Source organism: Myxocyprinus asiaticus, chromosome 23, assembly GCF_019703515.2.
Source record: "Myxocyprinus asiaticus isolate MX2 ecotype Aquarium Trade chromosome 23, UBuf_Myxa_2, whole genome shotgun sequence".
Lineage (NCBI taxonomy): Eukaryota > Metazoa > Chordata > Actinopteri > Cypriniformes > Catostomidae > Myxocyprinus > Myxocyprinus asiaticus.
This window is the reverse complement of record NC_059366.1, coordinates 44970628-44998568: the sequence shown is the minus strand read 5'-3', so window position 1 is coordinate 44998568 and position 27941 is coordinate 44970628. Positions and strand designations below refer to the sequence as shown.

Sequence of the window (27941 nt, the reverse complement as noted above, 5' to 3'; positions counted from 1 at the left end):
TTCTCTTTCAGTCTCACATTCTCGTGTGATGGGCATCACCTTTACACTGCGAACAGCGAGGGCACCGTCATCGCGTGGTGTCGACGCGACCAGCAGCGCATGAAACTGCCCATGTTTTACTCTTTCCTCAGCAGCTACGCTGCAGGCTGATTCACACACCTGCAATGCCCCATTTCCCACAATCCTCCACAGGGGACAGATGTTGTGAGCAACTCCGCTGACCCAGGAAGAGTCGGAGCCAGCATGCACAAAGCCCCGCCCATGATCATCACTGTCTCTGCCACCTGAAGCGTCATGGGAATGCACACGTATAAGCAGACTTGACCAGAGTTATAGCACTTTACGCTATAAGTTACTGTACTATAGAGAACGAGTGTTGTGTGTGTATTTATATACATGAAAAAAGCACGTTTGAGGGGTTTGTGAGGCAGGAAGTAAACAGGCCTGTTCTTCGTATCATTTCTCAAGTGTTGTTTTGTCATTTTGCATTGTTTTGTGTTTTGATCTGGGTTTTTGTTTGTTGATTCTTGTCGTAGTATTTGTTTGGACGGAGTGATGATTGATTTTGAAAGCTGCTACAATCTAGTCCGTCCAGACCTCTTTCTTTTCGGCCCTTTTTGGCCCACTCCTCCGATGTCATAATCCTGAGAATAGAATTCCTGCTTATGAAGCTAAAATCTGCAGAACACTATTGTCAGTATTTTCACATTAAAAATCCATGCAGCAGTGCAGCGGGTTTTGAAAATGGGATATTTTCCCAGCGCTTTTTTCTTGGAATTCACATGACTACTCCAGATTTCCTGTACAGTAGAATGGGAGGATCCCAGACTTAAGCATGTTCGCATTATAAACTGTTGCATGAGTGACATGCAGTTGCATAACAAATTGTTAAATTGCGCTAAATTCCATCACTTTGTTTTAATGTGTTGCCCAACAGCCTCGCTCGCTGACGAATTTCTAAAATATTTAACTTTTGCATTTCTTTCTTGTACTTCAATATTGAATGCACTTCAGACTTTGGAGTGCTCTTATGCATGTGTAAGGGTCTCTTATCTATGTTATGTGTGCGTTACACATGCAATCGCTGTGTTTTTTTGCAGTATTTTCCTGAGGTGTCCATACAAATATTAGTTTCTCCTAATATTAGACCCATTAACTTTACAAGAGACAAACATCCCAGTTACCAGTACAGAGTGTCTGTTTTGTTCTATTCTATTTCAAGGTCACGTCCGTACTAATATGTGAACGCATCGATTCCGCTTCATTTACGCCTCCCATCCACACTGGAATGGCATGTTCATCCACCAAAAACAGAGCCTTTTTAAAATGCTCTCCTTTACCGCATCCATTGGAAAATAATGATGTTAGGAAACTGAAATCGGAGGTTTAAACGTAAGTGTGATTAGTCTGGACGTGGCCTAAACTCAGTTCTATACTATACTGTTCTGATCTATTCTATATTATTCTATTCTGCCTGTGTAATGATATGTTTTGCATGTAGTGTTGACCACACTGTCAGGGTGATGTTTAATAAACCTGGTTTTATCATCACCTATAGTCCTCTAACATCAGAGGATATAATAAATTATTTAGACGATGCGACCTGTAGGATCCACCTGTCATTAAAACACAGGTGATTTTCAGAAGCTGATAGTGAGAAACTACTGGAATATTTGCTGGCTGCACACAAGGCTTTATAATGTGTAGATTGGTATCATTACAAAGGCAAGTGTATGATTTTCTGAAATGTGTAGTACTTGTGGTTACAGTGAGAAAACCTATTTATTATTAGCATACAAAGAAAAAGATACATCACAGGAAAAATATGCATCTTAACACAATCCAGTGGTGTTCTTTGACTTTTTCTTTTTTCTTTATTTTTTTCTAAAATATTCTGTATTTGCTGTTTGTCTTATACATTCGTATCAGTCTTGCATTACAGATAACTTAACTACCTTCTACATTTTATTAGAAAGGGAATGCTCTCACCTTTTTCCCAACCACTGTTACTACGTTTTTGTACTTTTGCATTATTAAAAAAAAAAAAAAGAATGTATCACTTTATCCTCGCAGAGTTAAATGAAAGTTCAGTGCAAATCTAGAAAGCCAGCACTATCAAGATGACAAGTATTTTGTTAACTAGTTAGCGAGAACTCCTCTGAGGTTTACAGTCTACTAAAATATTTGTCTTAACTGTTTTTGTTTTTCGTTGTTTATGTATAGAATCTATTTTCCATGCTTACATCACATTATTGTGCACAGTATTGTCATGTTTGAACCGAGCAGTTCCCTCAAAAAGAGGCTCAAGTTATTGTGTTCTGTCATTGTGTGAGCTGTTGACTGCAAATATAGGTGAGTTTGTAAAGCAAGATGTAAGAATTAGTTTGACTATCACAAAGCGGTTTGTTATTATTGTTATCAGTTTGTTTCATTAATAGTGGTTTATGTCATTTAAGACTGATATGTTCACCAAGCCCTGGCTGGGATAATTTTTAATATATATATATTTTTTTTTTTATTATTCATGAAATATGTAATAAAATATGTGACATATATATTAAGAATATAAATACTCAAGAGATTTTGATCCCGTTTGTTAAACCTTTTTCTTCTCTAGAGATGGTTTATAAAATTCTTCAAAATACTTTAGAAGTCTAAACTACAAAGAGATGCTTAATGGACCCACACCTGCAGTTGCAATTTCTATTATATACTCTATTCTTTTCCATTCTTCTTTATGCCATATTTTATTTTGTTCTATTGCATATTAGTATGTTCTGTTCAGTACTATACTCTTCTGTTTGTCTATACTGTTCTTTACTGCACTTTTCTGTTTGTCTGTTCTATTCTATACTGTTCTGTTCTAGTCAACTCTATTCTATACTGTTCAGTACTATACTCTTCTGTTCGTCTATACTGTTCTTTACTGTACTTTTCTGTTTGTCTGTTCTATTCTATACTGTTCTGTTCTAGTCAACACTATTCTATACTTTACTATACTCATCTGTTCATCTATACTGTTCTTTACTATGCTCTTCTGTTTGTCTGTTCTATTCTATACTGTTCTGTTCTAGTCAACACTATTCTATACTTTACTATACTATACCCTTCTGTTCGTCTATACTGTTCTTTACTATACTCTTCTGTTTGTCTGTTCTATTCTATACTGTTCTGTTCTAGTCAACACTTCTATAATTTTCTGTACTATACTCTTCTGTTTGTCTATACTGTTCTTTACTATGCTCTTCTGTTTGTCTGTTCTATTCTATACTGTTCTGTTCTAGTCAACACTATTCTATACTTTTCTTTACTATACCCTTCTGTTCGTCTATACTGTTCTTTACTATACTCTTGTTTGTCTGTTCTATTCTATACTGTTCTGTTCTAGTCAACACTATTCTATACTGTTCAGTACTATACTCTTCTGTTCATCTGTACTGTTCTTTACTATACTCTTCTGTTCGTCTATACTGTTCTTTACTATTCTGTTTGTCTGTTCTATTCCATACTGTTCTGTTCTAGTCAACACTATTCTATACTGTTCAGTACTATACTCTTCTATTTGTCTATACTGTTCAGTACTAAACTCTTCTATTCGTCTATACTGTTCTTTACTAGTCAACACTATACTATACTGTTCTATACTATACTCTTTTGTTTGTCTATTCTATTCAGTTCTAGTCTGTACTGTTCTTTACTATACTCCACTGTTTGTCTATACTGTTCAATTCTAGTCAACACTTCTATACTGTTCAGTACTATACTCTTCTGTTCATCTATACTGTTCTTTACTATACTCTTCTGTTTGTCTGTTCTATACTATACTGTTCTGTTCTAGTCAACTCTATTCTATACTGTTCAGTACTATACTCTTCTGTTCATCTGTACTGTTCTTTACTATACTCTTCTGTTCGTCTATACTGTTCTTTACTATTCTGTTTGTCTGTTCTATTCCATACTGTTCTGTTCTAGTCAACACTATTCTATACTGTTCAGTACTATACTCTTCTGTTCGTCTATACTGTTCTTTACTAGTCAACACTATTCTATACTATACTGTTCTATACTATACTCTCTTGTTTGTCTATTCTATTCAGTTCTAGTATATACTGTTCTTTACTATACTCCTCTGTTTGTCTTCTATTCTATACTGTTCTGTTCTAGTCAACACTATACTGTTCATTACTCTTCTGTTTGTCTATACTGTTCTTTACTATACTCATCTGTTTGTCTGTTCTATTCCATACTGTTCTGTTCTAGTCAACATTATTCTATACTGTTCTTTACTATACTCTTCTGTTCGTCTATACTGTTCTTTACTATACTCATCTGTTTGTCTGTTCTATTCCATACTGTTCTGTTCTAGTCAACACTATTCTATACTGTTCAGTACTATACTCTTCTATTTGTCTATACTGTTCAGTACTAAACTCTTCTATTCGTCTATACTGTTCTTTACTAGTCAACACTATACTATACTGTTCTATACTATACTCTTTTGTTTGTCTATTCTATTCAGTTCTAGTCTGTACTGTTCTTTACTATACTCCACTGTTTGTCTATACTGTTCAATTCTAGTCAACACTATTCTATACTGTTCAGTACTATACTCTTCTGTTCATCTATACTGTTCTTTACTATACTCTTCTGTTTGTCTGTTCTATTCTATACTGTTCTGTTCTAGTCAACACTATTCTGTACTGTTCTTTACTATACTCTTCTGTTTGTCTATACTGTTCTTTACTATGCTCTTCTGTTTGTCTGTTCTATTCTATACTGTTCTGTTCTAGTCAACACTATTCTATACTGTTCTTTACTATACTCTTCTGTTCATCTATACTGTTCTTTACTATACTCTTCTGTTTGTCTGTTCTATTCTATACTGTTCTGTTCTAGTCAACACTATTCTGTACTGTTCTTTACTATACTCTTCTGTTTGTCTATACTGTTCTTTACTATGCTCTTCTGTTTGTCTGTTCTATTCTATACTGTTCTGTTCTAGTCAACACTATTCTATACTGTTCTTTACTATACTCTTCTGTTCGTCTATACTGTTCTTTACTATACTCTTCTGTTTGTCTGTTCTATTCTATACTGTTCTGTTCTAGTCAACACTATTCTATACTGTTCAGTACTATACTCTTCTGTTCATCTATACTGTTCTTTACTATACTCTTCTGTTTGTCTGTTCTATTCTATACTGTTCTGTTCTAGTCAACACTATTCTGTACTGTTCTTTACTATACTCTTCTGTTTGTCTATACTGTTCTTTACTATGCTCTTCTGTTTGTCTGTTCTATTATATACTGTTCTGTTCTAGTCAACACTATTCTATACTGTTCTTTACTATACTCTTCTGTTCGTCTATACTGTTCTTTACTATACTCTTCTGTTTGTCTATACTGTTCTTTACTATGCTCCTCTGTTTGTCTGTTCTATTCTATACTGTTCTGTTCTAGTCAACATTATTCTATACTGTTCTTTACTATACTCTTCTGTTCGTCTATACTGTTCTTTACTATACTCTTCTGTTTGTCTGTTCTATTCCATACTGTTCTGTTCTAGTCAACATTATTCTATACTGTTCTTTACTATACTCTTCTGTTCGTCTATACTGTTCTGTTCTAGTCAACTCTATTCTATACTGTTCAGTACTATACTCTTCTGTTCATCTATACTGTTCTTTACTATACCCTTCTGTTTGTCTGTTCTATTCCATACTGTTCTGTTCTAGTCAACATTATTCTATACTGTTCTTTACTATACTCTTCTGTTCGTCTATACTGTTCTTTACTATACTCCTCTGTTTGTTCTATTCTATATTGTTCTGTTCTAGTCAACACTATTCTATACTGTTCTTTACTGTACTCTTCTGTTCGTCTATACTGTTCTTTACTATACTCATCTGTTTGTCTGTTCTATTCTATATTGTTCCGTTCTAGTCAACACTATTCTATACTGTTCTTTACTATACCCTTCTGTTCGTCTATACTGTTCTTTACTATACTCTTCTGTTTGTCTGTTATATTCTATACTGTTCTGTTCTAGTCAACTCTATTCTATACTGTTGAGTACTATACTCTTCTGTTCGTCTATACTGTCAGTACTGTACCCTTCTGTTCGTCTATACTGTTCTTTACTATGCTCTTCTGTTTGTCTGTTCTATTCTATACTGTTCTGTTCTAGTCAACACTATTCTATACTGTTCTTTACTATACTCTTCTGTTCGTCTATACTGTTCTTTACTATACTCTTCTGTTCGTCTATACTGTTCTTTACTATACTCTTCTGTTCATCTATTCTGTTCTTTACTATACTCTTCTGTTTGTCTGTTCTATTCTATACTGTTCTGTTCTAGTCAACTCTATTCTATACTGTTCTTTACTATACTCTTCTGTTCGTCTATACTGTTCTTTACTATACTCATCTGTTTGTTCTATTCTATACTGTTCTGTTCTAGTCAACACTATTCTATACTGTTCTTTACTATGCTCTTCTGTTTGTCTGTTCTATTCCAGTGTTCTGTTCAAGTCTGTACTATACTATTCTTTACTCTTCTGTTCGTCTATACTAATATATTATGTACTGTTCTATTCTAGTCTATGCTGTTCTAATACATCGCTATACTGTACTCTTTTGCTTGACTATTCTGTTCTCTACTGTACTTTCTCTTTTCTCTTTTGTTCATCTGCACTATTCTGTACTGCTCTGTTCTACTGTAGTCTACACTATTCTATACTGAGCTCTTTTTGTCATCTATTCTTGTCTATACTGTTCTATTGTAGACTATACTATTCTGATCTATTGTATTCTATTCTATCCTGTTCTGTTACTATTAGAGCTATTGTTTTTTACTAGAATTATTATGTCCTATTCTACTCTGTTCTCAAACTTTTAAAAGTAGGCCACTTCCAGCAAGTCGCCAACTACATTTACCCAGATGTGTCAAAACTGCACTACCATCGTGTTGCGTCATTGAGAAGGTTTTAGAGGCGCTTACGTCATCTTGGCGACTGGGAGACCCGGTGATGTCAAATGAAGCAGGGAAGCCACCGCGTGTGCGCTCTGCAAACTAACGCCAATTGATCATACAATATTACTGAGCATCCTCGGCGTGTGATCGTTCTCCAACCCGCCACACTCCGCATCCACCGGGCTTCTTAAAGGCGGCGCTTCATCCTTCGGGGTTTGTGCGTCACGTCGAGGTTCCCCCTCACATCTGGGAAGACGCTCATGTACTGACACCTAATTAACCGAGGGCGCATCAATGCACACGGTGCGAACCGGAGAAATACTCGACGTTTAACGCGTTTGGTGAATAAACGGGAGTGGACGGTGGACGCTTTCCAGTCCTCATTTGGGTGGAGTCGACCCCGTTTTTTCTGATACACTCAAGTCTGACCATTGTCATAATTAAGGTGGGTGTTATTATTCTGCATTTCTGTTTCATCTGGGATTTGTGCGTTTGTTAGAAACGAGATATGCTGTCGTATAGGATACATGAATACTGTTGCGTAATTACAGGGATGTCGGTGGTACATTTATTGGCATTTCTAAGAATTTAAGCTGTGGTTTATGGGTAACGCGCAGTAATAGCTTATTACTAGAGGGGAATATGCTTTGGCTGTAGATTCAGACCGCAGGGAGGATGGATGGATGGATCCCTCCCTGAGGTTTGGGAATGCTGGGATGACCAGAAGCGCAGAACGAGAGCGAAAGATGGACGCACACTCTTGCTCTCTTGGGCGTTGAAATCCATCGTCTGGAATCAATCTCAACACATGTACATTAGCCACACGTATAACAATTATTTAAAACCAAAACAGTATCACAATATAAAGGCTTACACATTTGTTTTTTTATTGTCTTTCTATAATGCTGAATGTATTATTATTACATCATGAACTGTGAAACAAAGTATCTGCATGTTACTATGGGATTCCCCCAAATGTTGCAGTGAAATGGTTTTATATTTGGCCATCATATCGAGATTTACAGTTAGGAGACATGTCTACTGTCTAAACTACAATACTGAAATAACTAGATGTGTGTGTGATTGTAGGGTTCATGGGTGTAAACATGGCAACCTATTTTCTGTTGACCATGGCATGTAGGCCTACAGTATGAGCAAATTACTACATTAGATAGTTTGCAAATCAATTGAAAGAATAATTGTGAGACAGATTAAATATCAATAATGTAGGTATATGATGAGACTCAAAGCCTTAGGAGGGATTACTTTGAGACTACTGTTGGTAACCATTACCAAAAAACTGTGATAGTATCAAATGGTAGTACCATGGTAGTGAATAATTAATGTACCATGGTATTTACGTGCTCACATAATGTCTAAAAATCCATTGTAGTGCAATGGTACACTAGATGGAAGCATATGCATTTTTCAGCTGACGGAAATTATGTTTTTAAATGCACGCATACGTGCATAATCCTGACAAAAATCAAGAGTTAACGGCAAACTTCGCCACTGATCATTTTCACATGCAAACAAGCTTTGCGGCAAATTGTCTGTGGTTGCCAAAGGTTTGCCGAAGGTTCACCACTAACGTTGAAGAGCTGCAAACTTCTGGCAAACATTTGCGGCAAGTCACAGGCTTATAACGAGCGGCAAATCAACACGGGAAAGAAAACTGAGCTCATTAAGCCATTTCACAGGGTCTTATTGGAAACATTTTTATGCTGTTTACACTTCTCCGCACACAAACTCCAATCAAAATGTCTTTACTTGAGTGTGTCGCCTCTTCTGTGTGCAGGAGACAATCATGAAGGATGGAATGGCCAATAACAGCACCGCCTGCATCTCACAGGCCCGGAAAGCTGTGGAGCAACTCAAGATGGAGGCCTGCATGGACAGGATAAAGGTGTGTATGTGTAGGTCATGTTGCGATAGGGCTCTATTTTGTGACCGCTCTAGTCGCAGCACTGTGCACAACGACTTATCTCATTTTCGTGAGAGCATCAGTTCTAAGTACAATTTTTGTGCAAGTGGGCATGGGTGGGAGTGTTTGCGCTTAAACTGTGCGTGTATTGTTTGATAATGAAGTGGCGGAAAGGGCAGTTTGCTATTTTCCTGAGAAAAGGGTTGTTGCTCTAAGACGTTTGAGAAGCATGTCTAATCTCGGTGCAAAGTTTAAAATCAGTTCCTGCATTTGCAGTTTGGAGATTCCAGCAGTAGGTGGTAATAAAATTCATGTCCAAACTCTTTGGAAACAACATTTTATGAGATTTGTGTTAAACAATCAATAGGTCATAGTTTATTTTTCAACTATTATTATTATTATTATGTTTATATTTACAATTGTATTTATGATGTAATTTGGATTGGTATTTTTCCACCTGTTGTCGTAGAGTGATTTTTAAGTCACTGCAATAGAGGCAGGTGTAAGAAGTTGGAGAGGGTAACATTTTTGGATTTTTTTCCTTTTTTTAAAACCACTTTATTTTATTTATGTTTTCACTTATATTTATTTTCAAATACTAGCATTTGTTGTACAGGTGTACTATAATGAAAAGACAGTATAATGTACCATATTATACTGTATGAACGTTTACAAAACAGGTTGTATTATGATGTAATGTAGGAACCTTGACTCATTGATGGATATTATTTAATAAAAGCAAATGTTTATCATTAACTTTGTACATCTCCCTGCGTGCCGACACGTTGGTGATACGTCACGCACCTGCATCTTGGCGAAATTGGAGAATAAGATTCATGCATGAGTTTCCAAGTTGGAAGTCTGACTTCAAGGGGCATTCCATGGCATTTTTCTTAGTAGAAAGTTGGAAATTCCGACTTTCTGAGTTGAATGGAGCACACTTTTCACCATTTAATCAATTCCCGGTAAATGAATTCAAATCCCGCTCTACATTTTTCCCAGTTGAATGTCCTGTTTCTCCCTGAAATATGTTCGATTATGGAAGTAAAATGGGTTGCTAATGTTATTTAATGTTGACTTTAAAGGTGAAGTGTGTAACATAAAATGTAATTGCAAAAATAATTAGCTTTCCCAAACACTTCTACCATCCGACATTGGACGTTCAAACAGGTGGTCCCACCACAAATTCACACGACACTTGGTATACCAAAAGTTGACATGTCATGCCTGTCTGTTCTACAAATTTGTTTTGGGTTTTTTTCAAAATCGCTAAACCAAGGGTCCTGGGTAGCTGTAAAGATGCTGACTATCATCCCTGGAGTCACAAGTTTGAATCCAGGGCGTGCTGAGTGACTCCAGTCAGGCTTCCTAAGCAACCAAATTGGCCCGGTTGCTAGGGAGGGTAGAGTCACGTTGGGTTAACCTCCTCGTGGCCACTATAATGTGGTTCTCGCTCTCGGTGGGGCAGGTTGTGCGTAGATGCCACGGAGAATAGCGTGAAGCCTCCACACGTGCTAGGTCTCCGCGGTAACGCGCTCAACAAGTCACGTGATAAGATGCTCGGATGGACTGTCTCAGACACGGAGGCAACTGAGATTCTTCCTCCGCCACCCGGATTGATGCGAGTCAATACGCCACCACAAGGACTTAGAGCGCATTGGGAATTGGGCATTCCAAATTGGGGAGAAAATCCAAAAAACAAAACAAAAAAATCGCAACACCAAGACAAACATTCCTAGCACTAACTCCTCCTAGAGCCTTAAAGCTGCATCCACCACACTCGACACAGACCTTCAGACTGTTCTGCGATAGTGTGCTGTGACTTTTCTAACTGATCGGACTTATGGTTTTTGCACAGCAGACAATCAAAAAACTGAACAATTTTACAGACTTACATTGACAGAATTTTCAAAAGGGCATACGGTCAAAAATTCAAATGTAAACAAACCCACAAAAGGCCTTAAATCTGCTTTTAGTTGATGACTGGCTGTTTATCTTGCCGTAATGTCTGTGAATAAACTAGTTTGAAGGCTTGGTCAAGCAAACATCAAAGTTTGTCTCGACAAACTTTACCCATCTTGTTTCAATTAATATTTCATATTATGTCATCATAGCTCTCTTTAAAGTTTTGACTTATCATGGTGACTGCAGCATCTGGTGATGTTTGTCAAGCAATGCACTAATGTGCACGTTTAGAAAGCCCAGAAGACTGGAGCTGTTTTAAAGAAGCTTAATGTGGCTATTAGCAAAAGTTACACAGTGGTTTGGCTGAGTATCTCAACTGTAAACCCCTGGGACGGAGAAATGGGTGGCAACAGAGATAGAGTGAGTGTTTAGAAGAGATCATTCTCAGCTGTGCCCATTTACTAGAGAAGAAGGAAGGATTGGGCGATTTTACAGTGGTTTCTTATCCACGCACTCCTGATACTGTCTGCAATATCATCATTGTGCAGATGGCAAATATCTTCTGAATGAGATCAGATATCACCTCTGAATTATTTCTGCCGAATATCCACTGGAAATGATTTTGGAAAAGAATTACAGATTCTTTATTGATCTCCAAAATGAAATCTGACAAAATATTTTTATTGTAACTGTATGAACAGTGCTGGGTAATGTAATCTTACTTCTGAAATATAATCCAGTACTGATTACAAATTACACAACTTTAATTGTAATCAGTAATGTAATCTTTTAAATTACACTTTTTAGGTAATATAATCCAGTTACTTTTGGATTAGTCATTGCTTATTTTGATAAGTCTAATAATTAATTGTATATGTACCAATTGTACCAAATGACACTCCTTTCATTAAACATTAGAAAAATATGTATAACCTTGTGCAACCCCGCATCCTTCTGCGTGAACTGTGAGTTTTGTCTTCGCTGTACACTCTGGGCTGTCATTTAAGGGTTAAACTTTTGAGTCATGTGGCAAAACATGGCATCAATCACAGCCGAGTTTGTCTTTGGGAGAAACGCCAACAAATCTGCGTTTGATAAAAAACCTCATTATGTTTTTGTATCAAAACAGGTTTGAGTCAAAAGATCAGAGTCTCTAGTTTCATCCGATATGCCATTTTGAACATTTGAGCAGTTTATTGTGAAATGGCACACTGTTAAACACAATGACCACAGAAGTGTACAGTATTGCTATTTTTCCTTAGAAATCCTACATTCACTGTGCATTATCACATTGAGAATAAATGGGTTCATCCAAAAGCTGAAAAATTTTGCTTTCATAGACTTTATATGGAGTTAGGATGAAAATAAGGTGCATATCAAACTGTTCTGAGACCAGTGCAGACAGACAGCACACTGGAGGTTAAGTCATTCACTAAATAGGGAGCAAGGGAGCATCCTATATCTCTCTATGCAGCTAAGTGCGTTCACTCCTAAAATCTGATCAAAAGTTCAGTTTCAGGCTGCAGATGATGTTTGGATCACTCAACATGTTTGACAGACATGTGACAATGATAATCAGTACTGTGGCACCCCAAGACAAGGAGAGGAATGAGTTGCACCAAAACAAGATCACCAGAGACAGGGGGAGTAGTTTTAACAACATCAAAAAACAAGTCTTTTTATTCAGATCAAATCATGGGAGTGGGGAAACGGGGTCAAAGTTAAACTGAAGTTCTTCCCGAACTGGGGTATCTGCAGAGTTTTAGATCCTCAGTGACTGGCTGGCATCTAGGCCACCTTCAGTGAGAGACAAAGAGAGACGTTAAGTAAGTGTGAGCTGGATTCAGAATGTTTTATACTCCGCTGCCAGTTTTAAAAGACATCCAGCTCCCAGAAAAGGTCCTGTTAAGGCTTCTCACTGGACCAGACACCCCCTTGGAGTGATGCTGGGAGCATGTATTTATGGGGATATCCATTAGCCCATCACTAACTTCAGCTGTGGGTGATGCCACGTTTGGAGGGTGAGCAGGTGGAAGTACTCTTGGTTAATTATTTATCCTAGGCGGGACCTTCTCTCTTGGCCACGGGCTCCTCGTCCCAGCACTGGGGTGTCACAGTACATAGATTCAGAATTTATAATGCAAATGTTTATTTTAACATGGTTGGCAGTGATTGGATGATGCTGGACATTACTTTGCTAATTTCTGATTGGTAAAATGCTTCAGCTCTGGCCATCACTTGTTTGTTTGACAGTGCAAACAGAGAACATTGAGAATTGGACAAAAATATTACAATTCTACGAACTTGACGCATGTGTGTTAATTCTAGATTAGAAGCGATCGCTGATTATCTACTGTTGACAAATGATGATCTACTTTTAATTAATTACTGCTCATGAAAGAAACTTTTTCTTTAAAATAATAATAAGAAATTGTAAAATAATAAGAATGCTTATAGAAAGTACGTTTTGATATCATGTCAACTTTTGTGTGTAATTTCTATGCCACTAGCGTCATCAATTAGAAGTCTGTTTTCAAATAGGTTTCCCAAACACTCCCCCATCTGTTATTGGTCGTACAAACAGATTGTCCCGCCCCCAAACTCATGCATTGAATGAGTCAGTGTTACTGTGTCAGGCTGCTCAAACAAACAGAGCAATGTTTTGAAAGTGCAAGTCAGTGTTTACATTTATGAGGGAAATCAACCTTTAAATGTCTTCATTTTAGTTGACTCTTCAAATTAAACTGATATAGTACATGTTTTAATATTTAAAAAATACACACAACACCTTACAGTTTTGCAAGTAATATTATTGTGTTTGTGTATTTACCTATTATTTTGTCTTCTTTCTCACATAGTGAATTCACATTCAGATTTCACGTACGATTGTGAATCTCAAAGCAAACACTGAGAGTAGAAATCTTCGTATCATCTGACTCCTGTGCTGCGGATCATGTGTTCGATGAGTCTCAGAGCTCAAACTTTCTCACAGTGACTCGTCCCCTTCTGATTCAGTAACACAAAGGCTATTTTTATCGTTGTGTCGAGAGAAAACAAAGAACAATTGGATTAGCGGAGCCTCCGTTAGATTCATGAGCGTCATGTCTTGATTACCTTCCATAACACAACAATAGATTTTGTGAGATGTGAACTTTATTTGTTTCTGTAGATCTGTATGGTGCTCTGTGGGCGTATCTATACTAGATTTCTCACATTGCAATGTGGTTGCTAAAGTGTTCTGAGTACTTCATTTGTACGTTACTATGCGGTTGCTGGGGTGTACTGAATGGTTGGTAATGCATTGATATGTGGTTGCTAAGGGGTTCTAAGTGCTTTTTTAGAATGCTGCTATGCGGTTGCCTTTCCACACTAAATGTGAATCTTTGCCACAAATTTTCACCTCGATTAACATTTTGGATCGAAACAATAGATTCCTAATGGGCCATTCACACCTGTGAACATTTGCGGCGAATCACGCTCATACAATATGAGCTTTGGATCACGTGTCAGGAGCCGCTGCCGTTATCAAAACCAGCGCAACAGGTGGCGCTAAAGCACAGAAAACTGTTTTGACCATTGACATTAAACACTGAAGGAAATCCTGATCCAGCAGCCATAAAAACTGAACAAAATTCTCATATGGGTTCTCTTAACATGTCAATGATATTGCCGCATCACCGCCATGCATCCCCTTAAAAAAAAACTCTCTGATCTTATATGGATTGTCTTCATAATGTATTCCATATTGCTGTATTTTTGGCCTTTGCATTTAATCTAACATAAGTTCTCTTATATCTGTATTATAACATATATTGCGGCATCTTTGCCTTTGTGTCACCTTTTTCTAATAAACAACTTTACAGATCCTCAGTGTTTTTCCGCTGTTGGAGACAGGCCCCGATCAATTCTGGCCAAATTTCTGAGATCATCCGATAAAGATCTTGTGTTATGCAAGGCGAGGAGTAAAGGAAGGCTTTCTTGGAAGAACCACTACATTTTCTTGTTCCCAGACTTTGCGAATTTGACAAGAGAAACGAGATCGATTCGAGGAATGCAAGAAGCTCTTACATCAATGGAAGGTCGCACTGATGTTCCCGGCCAAATTGAGAATAGATACTAAGGATGGCCGCAAAACATTTGCATGCCCACAACAAGCGATGGCCTTTATAAAGTCAATGACTGAGTAAGTTATTGTGTGATGCTCTTGATACAGCCATGTGGACCTGACTCACTGAACATTCACTTGACTGTTCAAGGAAACTGAGCGCCGCCTTTGTTTCCTTTTGTGCTGGTTCTGCCTAGCGGCTGCAGGCTGGAGTTTGTTTTGTGGAATATTTCTTGCAAATCTTTAAAGTGATTAGGGCATCTGTTCCACTCAATGGAATGAGTAAGTCGTTGTGTGATGCAGCCGAGTGGACCTGACTCACTGAACATTCATTGGATTGTCCGAGGAAACTGGGCGCCTTTTCTGTTTCTTTTGTGTTGGATCTGCCTATCGGTTGGAGTTTATTTTGTGAAGTAACACATTTTCGGGACTGTGTTGTGGATGAATCTGCACGTTCTTTCTGCTTATGCCTCCTATTGGATGGAGTTTGTTTTGTGGAATATTTCTTGCAAATATTTAGAGGGATTAGGGCATTTGTTACACTCTTGTCACTGAATATTCGTTTGACTGCCCGAGGAAGTTGACTGCCCGTTCTTTTTTTTTTATTTTATTTTATTTATTTTTTTAGTGCTGGTTCCGCTAGCGGCTGGAGTTTGTTTTGTGGAGGAACACATCTTCGGGTCAGTTATGTGGGCGAATCTACATGTTTTGTGTGCTTATTCCACCTATTGGCTGCAGTTCGTTTTATAGATTATTTTCTGTTCTGTAATTCTGTCTCACAAAATTTGTACAGAAGCACCGGACTTGATCAATACGACGGCAAAGTTGTCACGGGGGCTCTCGTAGGCATACATGGACTGTTTGAGTTTAGAGGGATGGACGCCGGTTGGTGCTGTCGTGCGTGGGGTTAATGAGCTCATTTTTCTTTTTTCTGTTTGTTTTTGTTCCGGGGGAAGTTCAGGGGTTGTTTGTTGCACTAATGGGGAATGTGGTCTTTATAATTTCATTTTTGACAATCTATTTTTTCTAATATGTCAAAATGTCAAATGTTAATATGAGTGGATTGTCTCTCCACGTGAATGTGAATGGGTTGGGGCACCCCATAAAAAGAAGGAAGAATATTTATTTTCTTCAACATAAGAAATATGACATAGTGTTTCTTCAAGAAATACATCTTTCCCCGCAGGAAGCTGAAAAATTTGGGAAGATATGGGGTGGGCATGTTTTCTTTAGTGCTGGCTCAAGTAAGAGCAGGGGAGTCATTACATTGATACGTAAACATCTACAATTCAAATGTCAAAAAAAAAAAAGACTTCAGCTTTAACCGGTAATATTATTGTTTTTACTCTCGATTCCTTCTAATCACCCCTCAGACTGTGTACACTTGATAATACTGCCAGTCAACTCATCCCGCAGGTGAATTGAAATGGTTTTATGAAAGTGTCTCGAATGTTTTGTTTCTCACTGAGCAAATCAACAACAAACTCTTCATCATTACAGCAGGTTGTAGAGAAATACATTTTCTTTTTTCGATTTGCTCATTAGAGAACTCAAACTCGTTTGCTTGTCTTGATTGTTTTGCGAACTTGTCAAGTGGTGCTTCTCATCATGATGGGCGAAGGACAGACCAGCTCAAAGGTGCCGTACCAGGGTAAAATTGCTTGTCAATTAGGTCCACCTATTGTAAAGGCATGAATGTGCTAACGGCGGTCATTTACGTCACCTTCGGTGTGAAAAGGCCTGAAGTCTTTATGATATTCTGGTCTCTAGATAACTCAATTTCCTCAATTTTTGATTGAAGCACCGTCGCTTTCATTAATTCCTCAATCACACAGTGTAAAGTGATATGTGTTAATTAGCAGGATTTCTTCATCAGTGCTGTAATTACAGACTCGCCAGTAAACCCACAGCGGCCGCACGGGCTCATGGGTCTCTTCTCTGTGGAATTCTTGAATAGTCCACTAGGGTTAGTTTGCAGCGCATAATGTGCCAGTATTGTAGAACGCAAGAAAGACACTTTTGAACTGTAAACCATTGCTTGAAGTGTACCACCACTTCTTGGAGTCCCCTGGTACAATGTAATGTTTTTATTTAATAGTACATTTTTATGCATTTGGCAGATGCTTTTATCCAAAGCGACTTACAGTGCACTTATTACAGGGACAGTCCCCCTGAAGCAACCTGGAGTTAAGTGCCTTGCTCAAGGACACGATGGTGGTGGCTGTGGGGATTGATTACCAGTTATGTGCTGTAGTCCACTATGCTACCACCACTCCATTATGCCACCACCACTCCAGTAGTCAGTGATTTGATAAGGCCCGCCAATCACTTTTATCTGACCTTCCAAATGCTTTTGATAAAATTGTAGCAAACATCCAAGCGCTCTCTGCGCAAAACTCAGCAGTGAGTTTAACAACACTCAACACGTGCAAGAGCATTCCTTGCATCTTATCACGTGGCTTGTCGAGCGTGTTACCGTGGAGACGTAGCACGTGTGGAGGCTTCACGCTATTCTCCACTGCATCCACGCACAACCCACTACGTGCCCCACCGAGAGCGAGAACCACATTATAGCGACCACGAGGAGGTTACCCCATGTGACTCTACCCTCCCTAGCAACCGGGCCAATTTGGTTGCTTAGGAGACCTGGCTGGAGTCAATCAGCACGCCCTGGATTCGACTCATGACTCCAGGTGTGATAGACAGTGTCAATACTCGCTGAGCTACACAGGCCCCCAAAACTACAGACTTAAAAAGATGTCAAAGCTGTTACAGAAGTGATGTCAGCTCATATGCACAACCTTTTTCACAAAAGGTAAACCGTTGATGAAAATCGAAACTTTAAAGAAAATACACAGAAAATGTGCTATTTATTCCCCATTCTTTTCTGTAGTGCTCGTCAAAAGATTGTAAAGTGTCACTGAACCGGCAAACATGCATAAATCCTGATTGTGTTTAGTTCTACATACAGATGTGTGACAGCGTTCACAATCCTGAACATCATCAAATCAGTTTGTTCACCATTTCTACTGATTATTATCTGCACAAATATCTGGTTCCTGTGTTTAAATTCATGTATGCAGGACAAGGAAGGCAAACTTTCCCCTCATTGAATGGGAGGATGATAAAGAAAAAGGAAAAACAGACAACGCTCTTTTTTTCAGTTTTAGGCCACATTTATTTTGTGTAAAAGACAGTTCTACATTATGTTCTCTTATGTGGGGTGATATTGTCAATGATACAGACTTTAGCAGATCTAAATGTTCTTCCTCAGTTTTCATAACCAATGACCCTACTTTGTATGTTTTGATTTCCAAAGTAAAGTTAATCAAAACCTGTTTATTAGTTGAGGGTGTGAAATCATGTTTGTTCTTCAGCCAGATCTTAAGGAGGAATTTACAGCCAGACCTTACAAATGTTACTTTTAATGTAATTAAATACTTTTTTCTTCCACTTCAAGCACTGCTGTAAACCATCTACTGTAGTGTTTTCCCTTATAAAACATTCTGTGGTGGTGCCATGGTTCAGTGATGGTATTCCATGGATATACCAATGCATTTCATATACAATACCATGGAACTGAATTATACACTTTTTGCTACATTGCTGCAACACATTTGAAAATTGTTAATTTGCATTATTCAATTTTGAATAGAATGCACCATTAGTGTCCCCCTTCACTCCAGAAGCTAGGTGAGAGAGATGATGGGGAATGTCATTTTTCAAAGTGATGTGTGTTTGTCAGTGCCACTTTAGTTGCATCTGGCTTTTGAGTGTTATACACAGCACTGATGCACACTTCTCTACCCCGAACAGCTGCGTCTCCACCCCGGATCTCCTCTCACATGACAAACACTTAAATCCACTCTCTTTTAAATACTGCAGTCCGTGCATTAACATTCCACTGACCAACAAAACAATTATACAAGTTAAGCAGTACCACACAAGCAAGAGTGCATGATTGCGAGCATTATACATCAGTTCAATATACATTAAGTTAATATCGAACAACTTGCTTTTCAGACCGGATATGGCCGGTTATTTTTGTCTATTTTTGTTCTGTTAATGAAAATGGCTCCAAACAAAACCAAAGCAGGATCAGCCGTTGTGTGTCACAAAGCGACGTGAACAACGAACGAGTGACACAAACAGTGAAAAGTTCCACTGCTGTTAGAAATATCAGCACTCTTGAACTTTACTTGTCCAATCAAAAATTCTGCATCGATCAGGCTAATATTAAACGCAGATAAAATAATTGCTTACTTTTTCCAATTCAGACAGCAGATGCTTTTTCTACAGAATATGCCTGCAGTTGAATTCAAGATTTTGCTGTTTCGGAAGGAAATTGGTGCTTTAATTCACCAAAGTGGCATTCAACTGATCATAAAGTATAGTCAGGACATTACTGATGTAAAAAACAGCACCATCACTATTTGAAAAAAGTCATTTTTGATCAAATCTAGACAGCAGCCATCACTCCAACACCTTATCCTTGAGTAATCATGATAAATTGATCATTTGGTACTAGAAAATCACTTGCCATTATATCAAACACAGTTGAAAGATATTTGGTTCATTAAATGAAGATTAACATTGTCTTTGTGTTTGTTTTTGAGTTGCCACAGTATGCAATAGACTGGCATGTCTTAAGGTCAATATTAGGTCAAAAATGGCAAAAGAGAAACAGCTTTCTCTAGAAACTCATCAGTCAATCATTGTTTTGAGGAATGAAGGCTATACAATGCTTGAAGATTTCATACAAAGGTGTACACTACAGTCTTCAAAGACAAAGAACAACTGGCTCTAACAAGGACAGAAAGAGATGTGGAAGACCAGATGTACAACTAAACAAGAGGATAAGTACATCAGAGTCTCTAGTTTGAGAAATAGACGCCTCACATGTCCTCAGCTGACAGCTTCATTGAATTCTACTCGCTCAACACCAGTTTCATGTACAACAGTAAAGAGAAGACTCAGGGGTGCAGGCCTTATGGGAAGAACTGCAAAGAAAAAGACACTTTTGAAACAGAAAAACAAAAAGAAAAGGTTGGAGTGGGCAAAGAAACACAGACATTGGACAACAGATCATTGGAAAAGAGTGTTATGGATCTTAACCCCATTGAGCTTTTGTGGGATCAGCTAGACTGTAAGGTGTGTGAGAAGTGCCCGACAAGACAGACACATCTATGGCAAGTGCTACAGGAAGTGTGGGGTGAAATGTCACCTGAGTATCTGGACAAACTGACAGCTGGAATAACAAGGATCTGCAAAGCTGTCATTGCTGCACCTGGAGGATTTTTTCATGAGAACTCTTTGAAGTAGTTTAAGAAGTTCTGAACATTTTCTTCAAATTGTAATAGTAATTGTTCACATTATTAATGTCCTGACTATACATTGTGATCAGTTGAATGCCACTTTGGTGAATTAAAGTATCAGTTTCTTTCCATAAGAGCAAAATCTGTACATTATTCCAAACTTTTGGCTGCCAGTGTATATATAAATTAAGCGCTGCAAACTAACCCTAGTGGACTATTCGAGAATTCCACAGAGAAGAGACCCATGAGCCCGTGCGGCCGCTGTGGGTTTACTGGCGAGTCTGTAATTACAGCACTGATGAAGAAATCCTGCTAATTAACACATATCACTTTACACTGTGTGACTGAGGAATTAATGAAAGTGACGGTGCTTCAATCAAACTGGCCATTAGACTGCAGAGGAATCCCTAATAACACTGAGGACACGTTCTCTTCAATGCTGTCTGTGTCTTCTTGTAGCCCTCTATCTTTTATCAGAATGTTTGCTAAGGCAAACATCATAATTACTTGTGCTCATATTAAAGGTTAGGGATTTTACAAAACCCCTTATCTTAAGAATTAAACTTCGTTGGATAAGTCACTTGTGCTACAGACAAGCTATTACCTTTTTTAGTGATCAGACAGGTGAACAGGTGGTGGAACAGGTGAAAATCCCATTGACTTGCATTGAAGAAGGAAATTGAGTCATCTAGAGACCAGAATATCATAAAGACTTCAGGCCTTTTCACACCGAAGGCGACGTAAATGACCGCCGTTAGCACATTCATGCCTTTACAATAGGTGGACCTAATTGACATGCAATTTTACCCTGGTACGGCACCTTTGAGCTGGTCTGTTCTTCGCCCATCATGATGAGAAGCACCACTTGACAAGTTCGCAAAACAATCAAGACAAGCAAACGAGTTTGAGTTCTCTAATGAGCAAATCAAAAAAAGAAAATGTATTCCTCTACAACCTGCTGTAATGATGAAGAGTTTGTTGTTGATTTGCTCAGCGTGAAACAAAACATTCGAGACACTTCAATTCACCTGCGGGATGAGTTGACTGGCAGTATTATCAAGTGTACACAGTCTGAGGGGTGATTAGAAGGAATCGAGAGTAAAAACAATAATGTTACCGGTTAAAGCTGAAGTATGTAACTTTTTCAGTGTTAAAATACTTCCTTCTATATTGCTTTAACCTCATGCGACCCCACGTCCACACGTGTGGACATTGTATTTTGGCTTCGCTATATTAAATGAATTAAACCCAGCCGAATACTGTTTGCAAGACTCTACACTGTCATTTAAGGGTTAAACTTCTGGAACACCGCGTCACGTGACACAACAGCATGACATTGATTTCCAGGAAGTGCTACTATGGGCGTAGCGCCAATACAAGAGCCTCTGGTAAGAAACCATTTTAAGTTTTTCGATTGAAACCTGTTTGTTTGTAAAGAGTAGCTTCTCTAGTTTCGTTTGATATGCCACTTTAATAAATCTGTTCATTTTTCACACGTCAGCGCACTGATAAACATGAAGTCCACATACGTGGAAATTAGGACCAAGTTCCCTCAAAAGTTGAAATAACATGTTCGTTATTTTTGTATTAAATCTGCTACTAAAAAAAAAATATGGCAGATTATTTTTGTCTATTTTTGTCAGTCGTTGTGTGTCACAAAGCGACGTGAACAACGAAAGAGTGACACAAACAGTGGAAAGTTCCACTGCTGTTAGAAATATCAGCACTCTTAAACTTTACTTGTCCAATCAAAAATTCTGCATCGATCAGGCTAATATTAAACGCAGATAAAATAATTGCTTATTTTTTTCAATTCAGACAGCAGACGCTTTTTCTACAGAATATGCCTGCAGCTGAATTCAAAATACTAGATTGGAGCTTAAGTGTGAATGCAGTTTATAATTGTTTGTTACATTTACATATTAATAACATATTTTTATTTTGTATTTTTTTATATTTTATTCTAATTTTCATATGTATTTTATTGTATTATTTAATTTCTGAAGACAAGAACATGCAAACATTATTTATAATATCACCCATCATTTATTTGTTTTTGTTTTATTTTATTTATATTTTTATTATTTTTATTTTATTTTATTATATTATTTATTTTCATTTTGAAAGAAAAAAAAACAGGCAAAACTTTATTTATAATAGCAGCCATATCAGTAATTGGCCAAAACATCAACATTTATATATTTTTCTGTTATTTTTTTCATTTTCATTTTAGTTATATTTATATTTTTTTATTATTTATTTTCTTTTTGAAGGTAAAAAAGCAGACAAAGAATTATTTATAATAAAATCCATATCAGTAAATGATCAAAACATAAAAACAGTTATTATGTTTATTTATTTATTTTTATTTTTAATTATTTATTTTAATTTTGAAGAAAAAGAAAAATAGGCAAAACATTATTTATAATAATAGCCATATTAGTAATTGACCAAAACATAAAAATTGTTATCATGTTTGTTTTATTTTATTTACATATAAATATTTAATAATTTTTAAATGTATTGTATTTTATTATTTATTTAACAAAAAAATAAATAAATAAATAAATAAAACAGGCCAAATATTATTTTGAATATCATCCAAACCTGTAATTGATTATAACATAAAAATTATTATCAAATCAGCCAGATATCTAAATGAGTGCACCCTTAATCTTTACCTAATGCTCAATTAACCATTGAGAAGGAGATGCATGGAGTCTATACCTACTTTGTGCAGGGTTTTGTAAAATGTATTCTGAGTGACTACATAAGTAGTTGCAATGAAATTTTTTTTTTTTACTGCATGAAGTCTTCCTGAGGGAAATTAATAATTTTAACAGACCTTTAAAGATCATTAAGAGGCCACGAGAATGAACTGCAGTTATTTTACACACGTTTCAGGCAGAAATTCTGCGAAGGGAGTAAGAAACTTACGTATGGACTATGATAAATGTCATGTTTTGGCATGTTAAGGCAGCATGACATTTACGAACCAAATTTGTCCTCTCTCAAACTGTCTGTGCATAGACTAAATGCTGTATATGTGTACGCCATTCTGCTATCGTTATGAAGACGGAAGCACTGTAAAAGCATGATACAACAGTGTTGTTCTCTAAGTTTCTGTCTCAGAATTGTGGACTGTCCCTTTAAAAGAGTTAACATGCATTGACTTGCACAGGACCACATACAAGGAGACTAGAGATGATAGTGATGTTCATTTACAATGTGTGGAATTATTCACCTAATTATGCCCTATATACTGTGACAAAACAGTATGGTTTTAGGAAACGGGCTTAACTGAACGGATCTCTCAAAACAATCAGAGCAAATGCCACAGAGACAGAGTGTTTATGAATGATTTCTTATAAATGTTTCTGCATATTAATCAGAGACAGGAAATAGTACACATCAGCTCTAAGACACAGTTTGGAAAAGCAAACATTAGAGTACACACATACTGTATATTAAAGAAAATGTTTTAAGACAACAAAATTGTCTTCTGTTGTTGTAACATTTTGCCCATCACATGACCTCGTCAAGCTGGAAACTCCATAACTGGATTCTGTTAGTGGAGGTCACATAAAGGAATGCATGAAAAGACACATCTGGGGGAGGGTCACGAGCGTGCACAAAGAAAGGCCATTTATATGGAGCAGTGTGTGAATGGTAGAACAGTCTGTTCTGTTGTCTGCGTTATGTGCAGTTTATTTGCGTGCTTTTAGGTTTTCTCAAAACGGGGTGCTGCCACATCTTGCAACTCACTGTGTCATTTATTCTAATTCTGACCTCATGTTGACAGGTGTCCAAGGCTGCAGCGGATCTGATGGCGTATTGTGATGCACATATACGAGAGGACCCGCTCATCGTGCCCGTCCCCGCGTCAGAAAACCCTTTCAGAGAGAAGAAGTTCTTCTGCACCATCCTCTGAGGCCGGGCTGCAGGTTCTGCTGCGAGGTTTCCACATCCCTGGCTGCTGCCGTTGAGCGCGATTGACTGGCAGCCGCCTCTGTTGATGGTTCGACCCCTCCTGACGGCCTGTGGGGGGTTTTGGGGGAGTCACTCAACTGGCAACCCAGTCAGAGCGTTTCATGTCTCGTTAAATAGGTTTGTTATTGCTTCGTATTTAGAGAACAGCCTTTCTCACTGCTTCATGAGATGAGAGAATTTTTTTCTTTTGTTTTTCATTTCACTTCATTTCAAGCCCTGCCAAGTGATCATTTTGTAAAGTATTTCAACATGTTTATAAACTAGACACGTCTTATTTGATGTACACTACATGTGAACTGTATGGACACACTCGACTCAAATGTTTCTCATGATCTTAAAAACCTTTGGATCTAAATTGTAGACAAATGCAAACTGCCAACGCTTGAATTTCTTTACAAAACTGGAGCGGATAGTGAAGGAAAAGCAGCCATCAAGTCATCCCGCATACACATGAGCACACCTCAGTATGAAGCACCTCATAAAGTTGGAATCTAGAACATAAAGGCCCGAAACATACTCTACACAAGTACATGAATGCCCCATGTGTCATTGTGTCAACGCAAATATGCATTGCATTCTCAACATTGCCACAAGGGGCGCTATAGCGTAATTGAGTTTTCTTTTTCAAGACAACAACTGTCATACAGCTTGAAATATTGACCTATGTTTCCATTGATCATCTTATAAATATTGCACCCCCTCCCTGGAATCTACGCCCCTGATTGGTGTGACGCTCCTGTTCTACCCGCTCCGGCGTCTCCGGTGTGGGAGGAAGGCGTGCTAACAAGGAGGATAAAGGCTACAGCCTCTAGCATCAGTCGCTAGTGCACCTTTTGAGGTCAGGAGTGTGAGGTTTATACACATTGCACAGCTATCTATCAGCTGGCCACCATTACACTCACCCCTCTAAACCTCACTCCCATCTGGGTCACGGCACCATTGTGATGCTCCTGTTCTATCCACTCCGTATGGGACTCGAACCGGCATCTCCAGCATGGGAGGCGGGTGCACTAACAAGGAGGCTAAAGGCTACAGCCCCTAGCGTCAGTCGCTAGTGCACCTCTTGAGGTCAGGAGAGTGAGGTTTACACACATTGCACAGCTGTCTATCAGCTGGCTCCCGTTACATTGGCCTACAGTCCACAGTAATCCATTTTGCAATTGAATTCGTCAATTTGTCCGAGATTATTATAATGTCTTTTCTAAGGATACAACAGATGGATGCTTTTGGAGCATCTCACTTTGGTTACGTCACGCCATAAACAACGTTTTTAGGTCGCTGTGTCAAGTTAAATGTAGTTCCCTTAAAAGCTGTATTTTCGCTTACTGCCCCCTGCTGAAAACAGGTGCTACTTTAAGTTTGAATTGCTTGATAGAAGGAATAATTCTTATTACAGTCCGGAGGCATAATTGCATTGATATTTCCAACACTTAATTTTTTATATAATTAATCGCACTGAATAACGCTTTAAATTGACAGCCCTAATATTTATAGCAACTTACCTACATAATAACACATTTGGTTTTATGGCACAGACTTTGAAGGGAACTCTATCGCCCCCTTGAGGACTGACGTTTGTTACCGTCACATTAACACATGGACGCACGTTTATCATGTTCAGTCGGGTCGCGTGTTGGCAGTGCGTTGGCCAAGCACTTGTGTCTGCATTCGCGTACTTGCGTAAACTATGTTTCTGGCCAACCGGTGGATACTTTGAATAAGCTCAAATATAAGATAGTTGTAATCAGTTTTGGGTAAATTACACAAAAAAGTAATTTACTTAAAATTAATAATTACTACTATAAAATAAAATCAGATTACTGACTTTACTGATTACTTCATCAAAAAAGTAATCAAATTACTAGTTACTTTTAGGTTACTTTCTAAAAACTCTTTTCCCTTAAAAGATTTTGTTTTTCCGTTCAATAAATTTAAAATAATGTCTATTTGTCCTCCTCCTTCATTGATTCGTTAGGGGTCACACACCCTTCGGCTGTCGCAAAATGCAACAGATGTACAAATGAACATAATTCATGTTTTAAATGTGTTCTACGTATAAAATATTATTTTAGGAATATGTGTAAACCAAATAAAGTAAATATCGTAATTGAAAGTCAGTAACTGTATTATGATTACAAGAATTTAAAATGTAATGTGCTACACTACATTTGTACTTAAAAAGTAATTAGATTACAGTAATTAATTACTCAAGGCTGGTTCTGATATATTTGACTATTTTGGTCACATAATTTAGTTACATAATTCCCATACATCTATTTGTGTTTATTTGATACTTTTGATGACTGTTATTCTAAAATGTGGAAAAAAAGTAATAATAAAGCATAAGTACGTGTGTCCAAACTTTTTACTGGTAGTTTAACTGTTTTTTTTATTAGACATCCTCTCTTGACATCTTTCCCCTTTCCAAAATGATAATAGTTTTGATATTTTGAATCAAGGCAGAAATGTTTTTAAAGTGAAACGAGTCCAATCTTGAAGGAACAGTTCTCCAAAAATGAAAATTCACTCATCATTTACTCACCCTCATGCCATCCCAGATGTGTATGACTTTCTTTCATCTGCTGAACTCAAATGAAGATTTGTAGAAGAATATTTCAGCTCTGTAGGTCCATACAATGCAAGTGAATGATGACCAGAACTTTGAAGCTCCTAAAAGCACATAAAGGCAGCATAAAAGTAATCCATACGACTCCATAGTAATCCATGTCTTCTGCAGAGTGGGTGAGAAACAGATCAATATTTAAGTCCTTTTTTACTATAAATTCTCCTTCCTGCCCAGTAGGTGGCGATATGCATGAAGTTTGCGAATCGGCAAAAACAAATGAAGAACTCTTAGGAGAGAGGAGCGCTTTGAAAGTGGAGATTTATAGTAAAAAATGGCTTAAATATTGATCTGTTTCTCACCCACACCTATCATATTGCATCTGAAGACATGGATTAAACCACTGGAGTAATATGGATTACTTTTATGCTGCCTTTATGTGCTTTTTTGAACTTCAAAGTTCTGGCCACCATTCACTTGCATTGTAAGGACCTACAGAGCTGAAATATTCTTCTAAAAATCTTCATTTGTGTTCTGCAGAAGAAAGAAAGTCATTCTCATCTGAGATGACATGAGGGTGAGTAAATAACGAGATAATTTTCATTTTTGGGTGAACCATCCCTTTAACCATTTTGTTTTTTATTATATTGTGAACAGACCAGGTGTTGATACCTTGCTGAAAAATCAGTCAAATTCTTACCATGTGATTTAGGTTCTTATAATTTTTATACCCCTTTTAACCTGGGAAATAAAAACAATATTCAGGATTTTTTTATTTGTTTTTTTTTATTCAGCTGATTCTTTTTGCTGCATTTTGGAATTGGTTTTGTCCTAGAGGTGTTTTCGTGTGTATCTGGTGTTCTGTGGATTAATCTAGACCATACAGATGTGTTATCTGATGGTAAACAGACAGACGCCCCATCTGGCATACAGACTCATGCGGGATACATATGACCGTAAGGACAAACTACATCATTAGTTTATTATTATTAAATTATATATATATATAACTGCACACATCACCTTCATATTGAAACTGAGTTAGATTAAAGTTAGATTAAAATGTCCTTTGAATTTGATCTTTTATAATGGGTTTTCAACAGGCCGATTCGTTCCCCCAAATAACCCCCATGATAATTATTTTTAACTTTCTCAATGGCCTTACT

At 37.5% G+C, this 27941-nt stretch overlaps 2 protein-coding genes across 6 annotated transcripts in view; both read left to right on the top strand.

Moving 5' to 3' along the window:
- The window catches only part of LOC127414352 (lysosomal-trafficking regulator-like), a 134450-nt gene extending 131863 nt beyond the window's left edge, over positions 1-2587 (top strand). For all 4 annotated transcript variants that reach the window (XM_051652313.1, XM_051652314.1, XM_051652317.1 and 1 more), the window contains one exon: positions 12-2587. In XM_051652313.1, the coding sequence (XP_051508273.1) occupies positions 12-150 (139 nt within the window). In that variant the 3' untranslated portion in view covers positions 151-2587. The remainder of the gene's footprint in view (positions 1-11) is intronic.
- A 4484-nt stretch (positions 2588-7071) lies between these two features.
- Positions 7072-26781, top strand: LOC127414404 (guanine nucleotide-binding protein G(I)/G(S)/G(O) subunit gamma-4-like). Of its 2 annotated transcripts, none has more exons than XM_051652413.1 (3): positions 7072-7418; positions 8772-8879; positions 24025-26781. In XM_051652413.1, the coding sequence occupies exons 2-3, from the start codon at positions 8781-8783 to the stop codon at positions 24151-24153; spliced, it is 228 nt and encodes a 75-aa protein (XP_051508373.1). In that variant the 5' UTR covers positions 7072-7418; positions 8772-8780; the 3' UTR covers positions 24154-26781. The 2 variants fall into 2 exon arrangements, with proteins under 2 accessions (XP_051508373.1, XP_051508374.1); XM_051652414.1 differs by lacking the exon at positions 7072-7418 and adding an exon at positions 7762-7783.
- The last annotated feature ends 1160 nt before the right edge of the window (positions 26782-27941 follow it).

Excerpts from the sequence above, each read along its gene's own strand:
- LOC127414404 (XM_051652413.1), top strand. The coding sequence starts at position 8,781 with ATGAAGGATGGAATGGCCAATAACAGCACCGCCTGCATCTCACAGGCC. Across the intron at positions 8,880-24,024 it reads CCTGCATGGACAGGATAAAG|GTGTCCAAGGCTGCAGCGGA; the intron begins GTGTGTATGTGT and ends TCATGTTGACAG.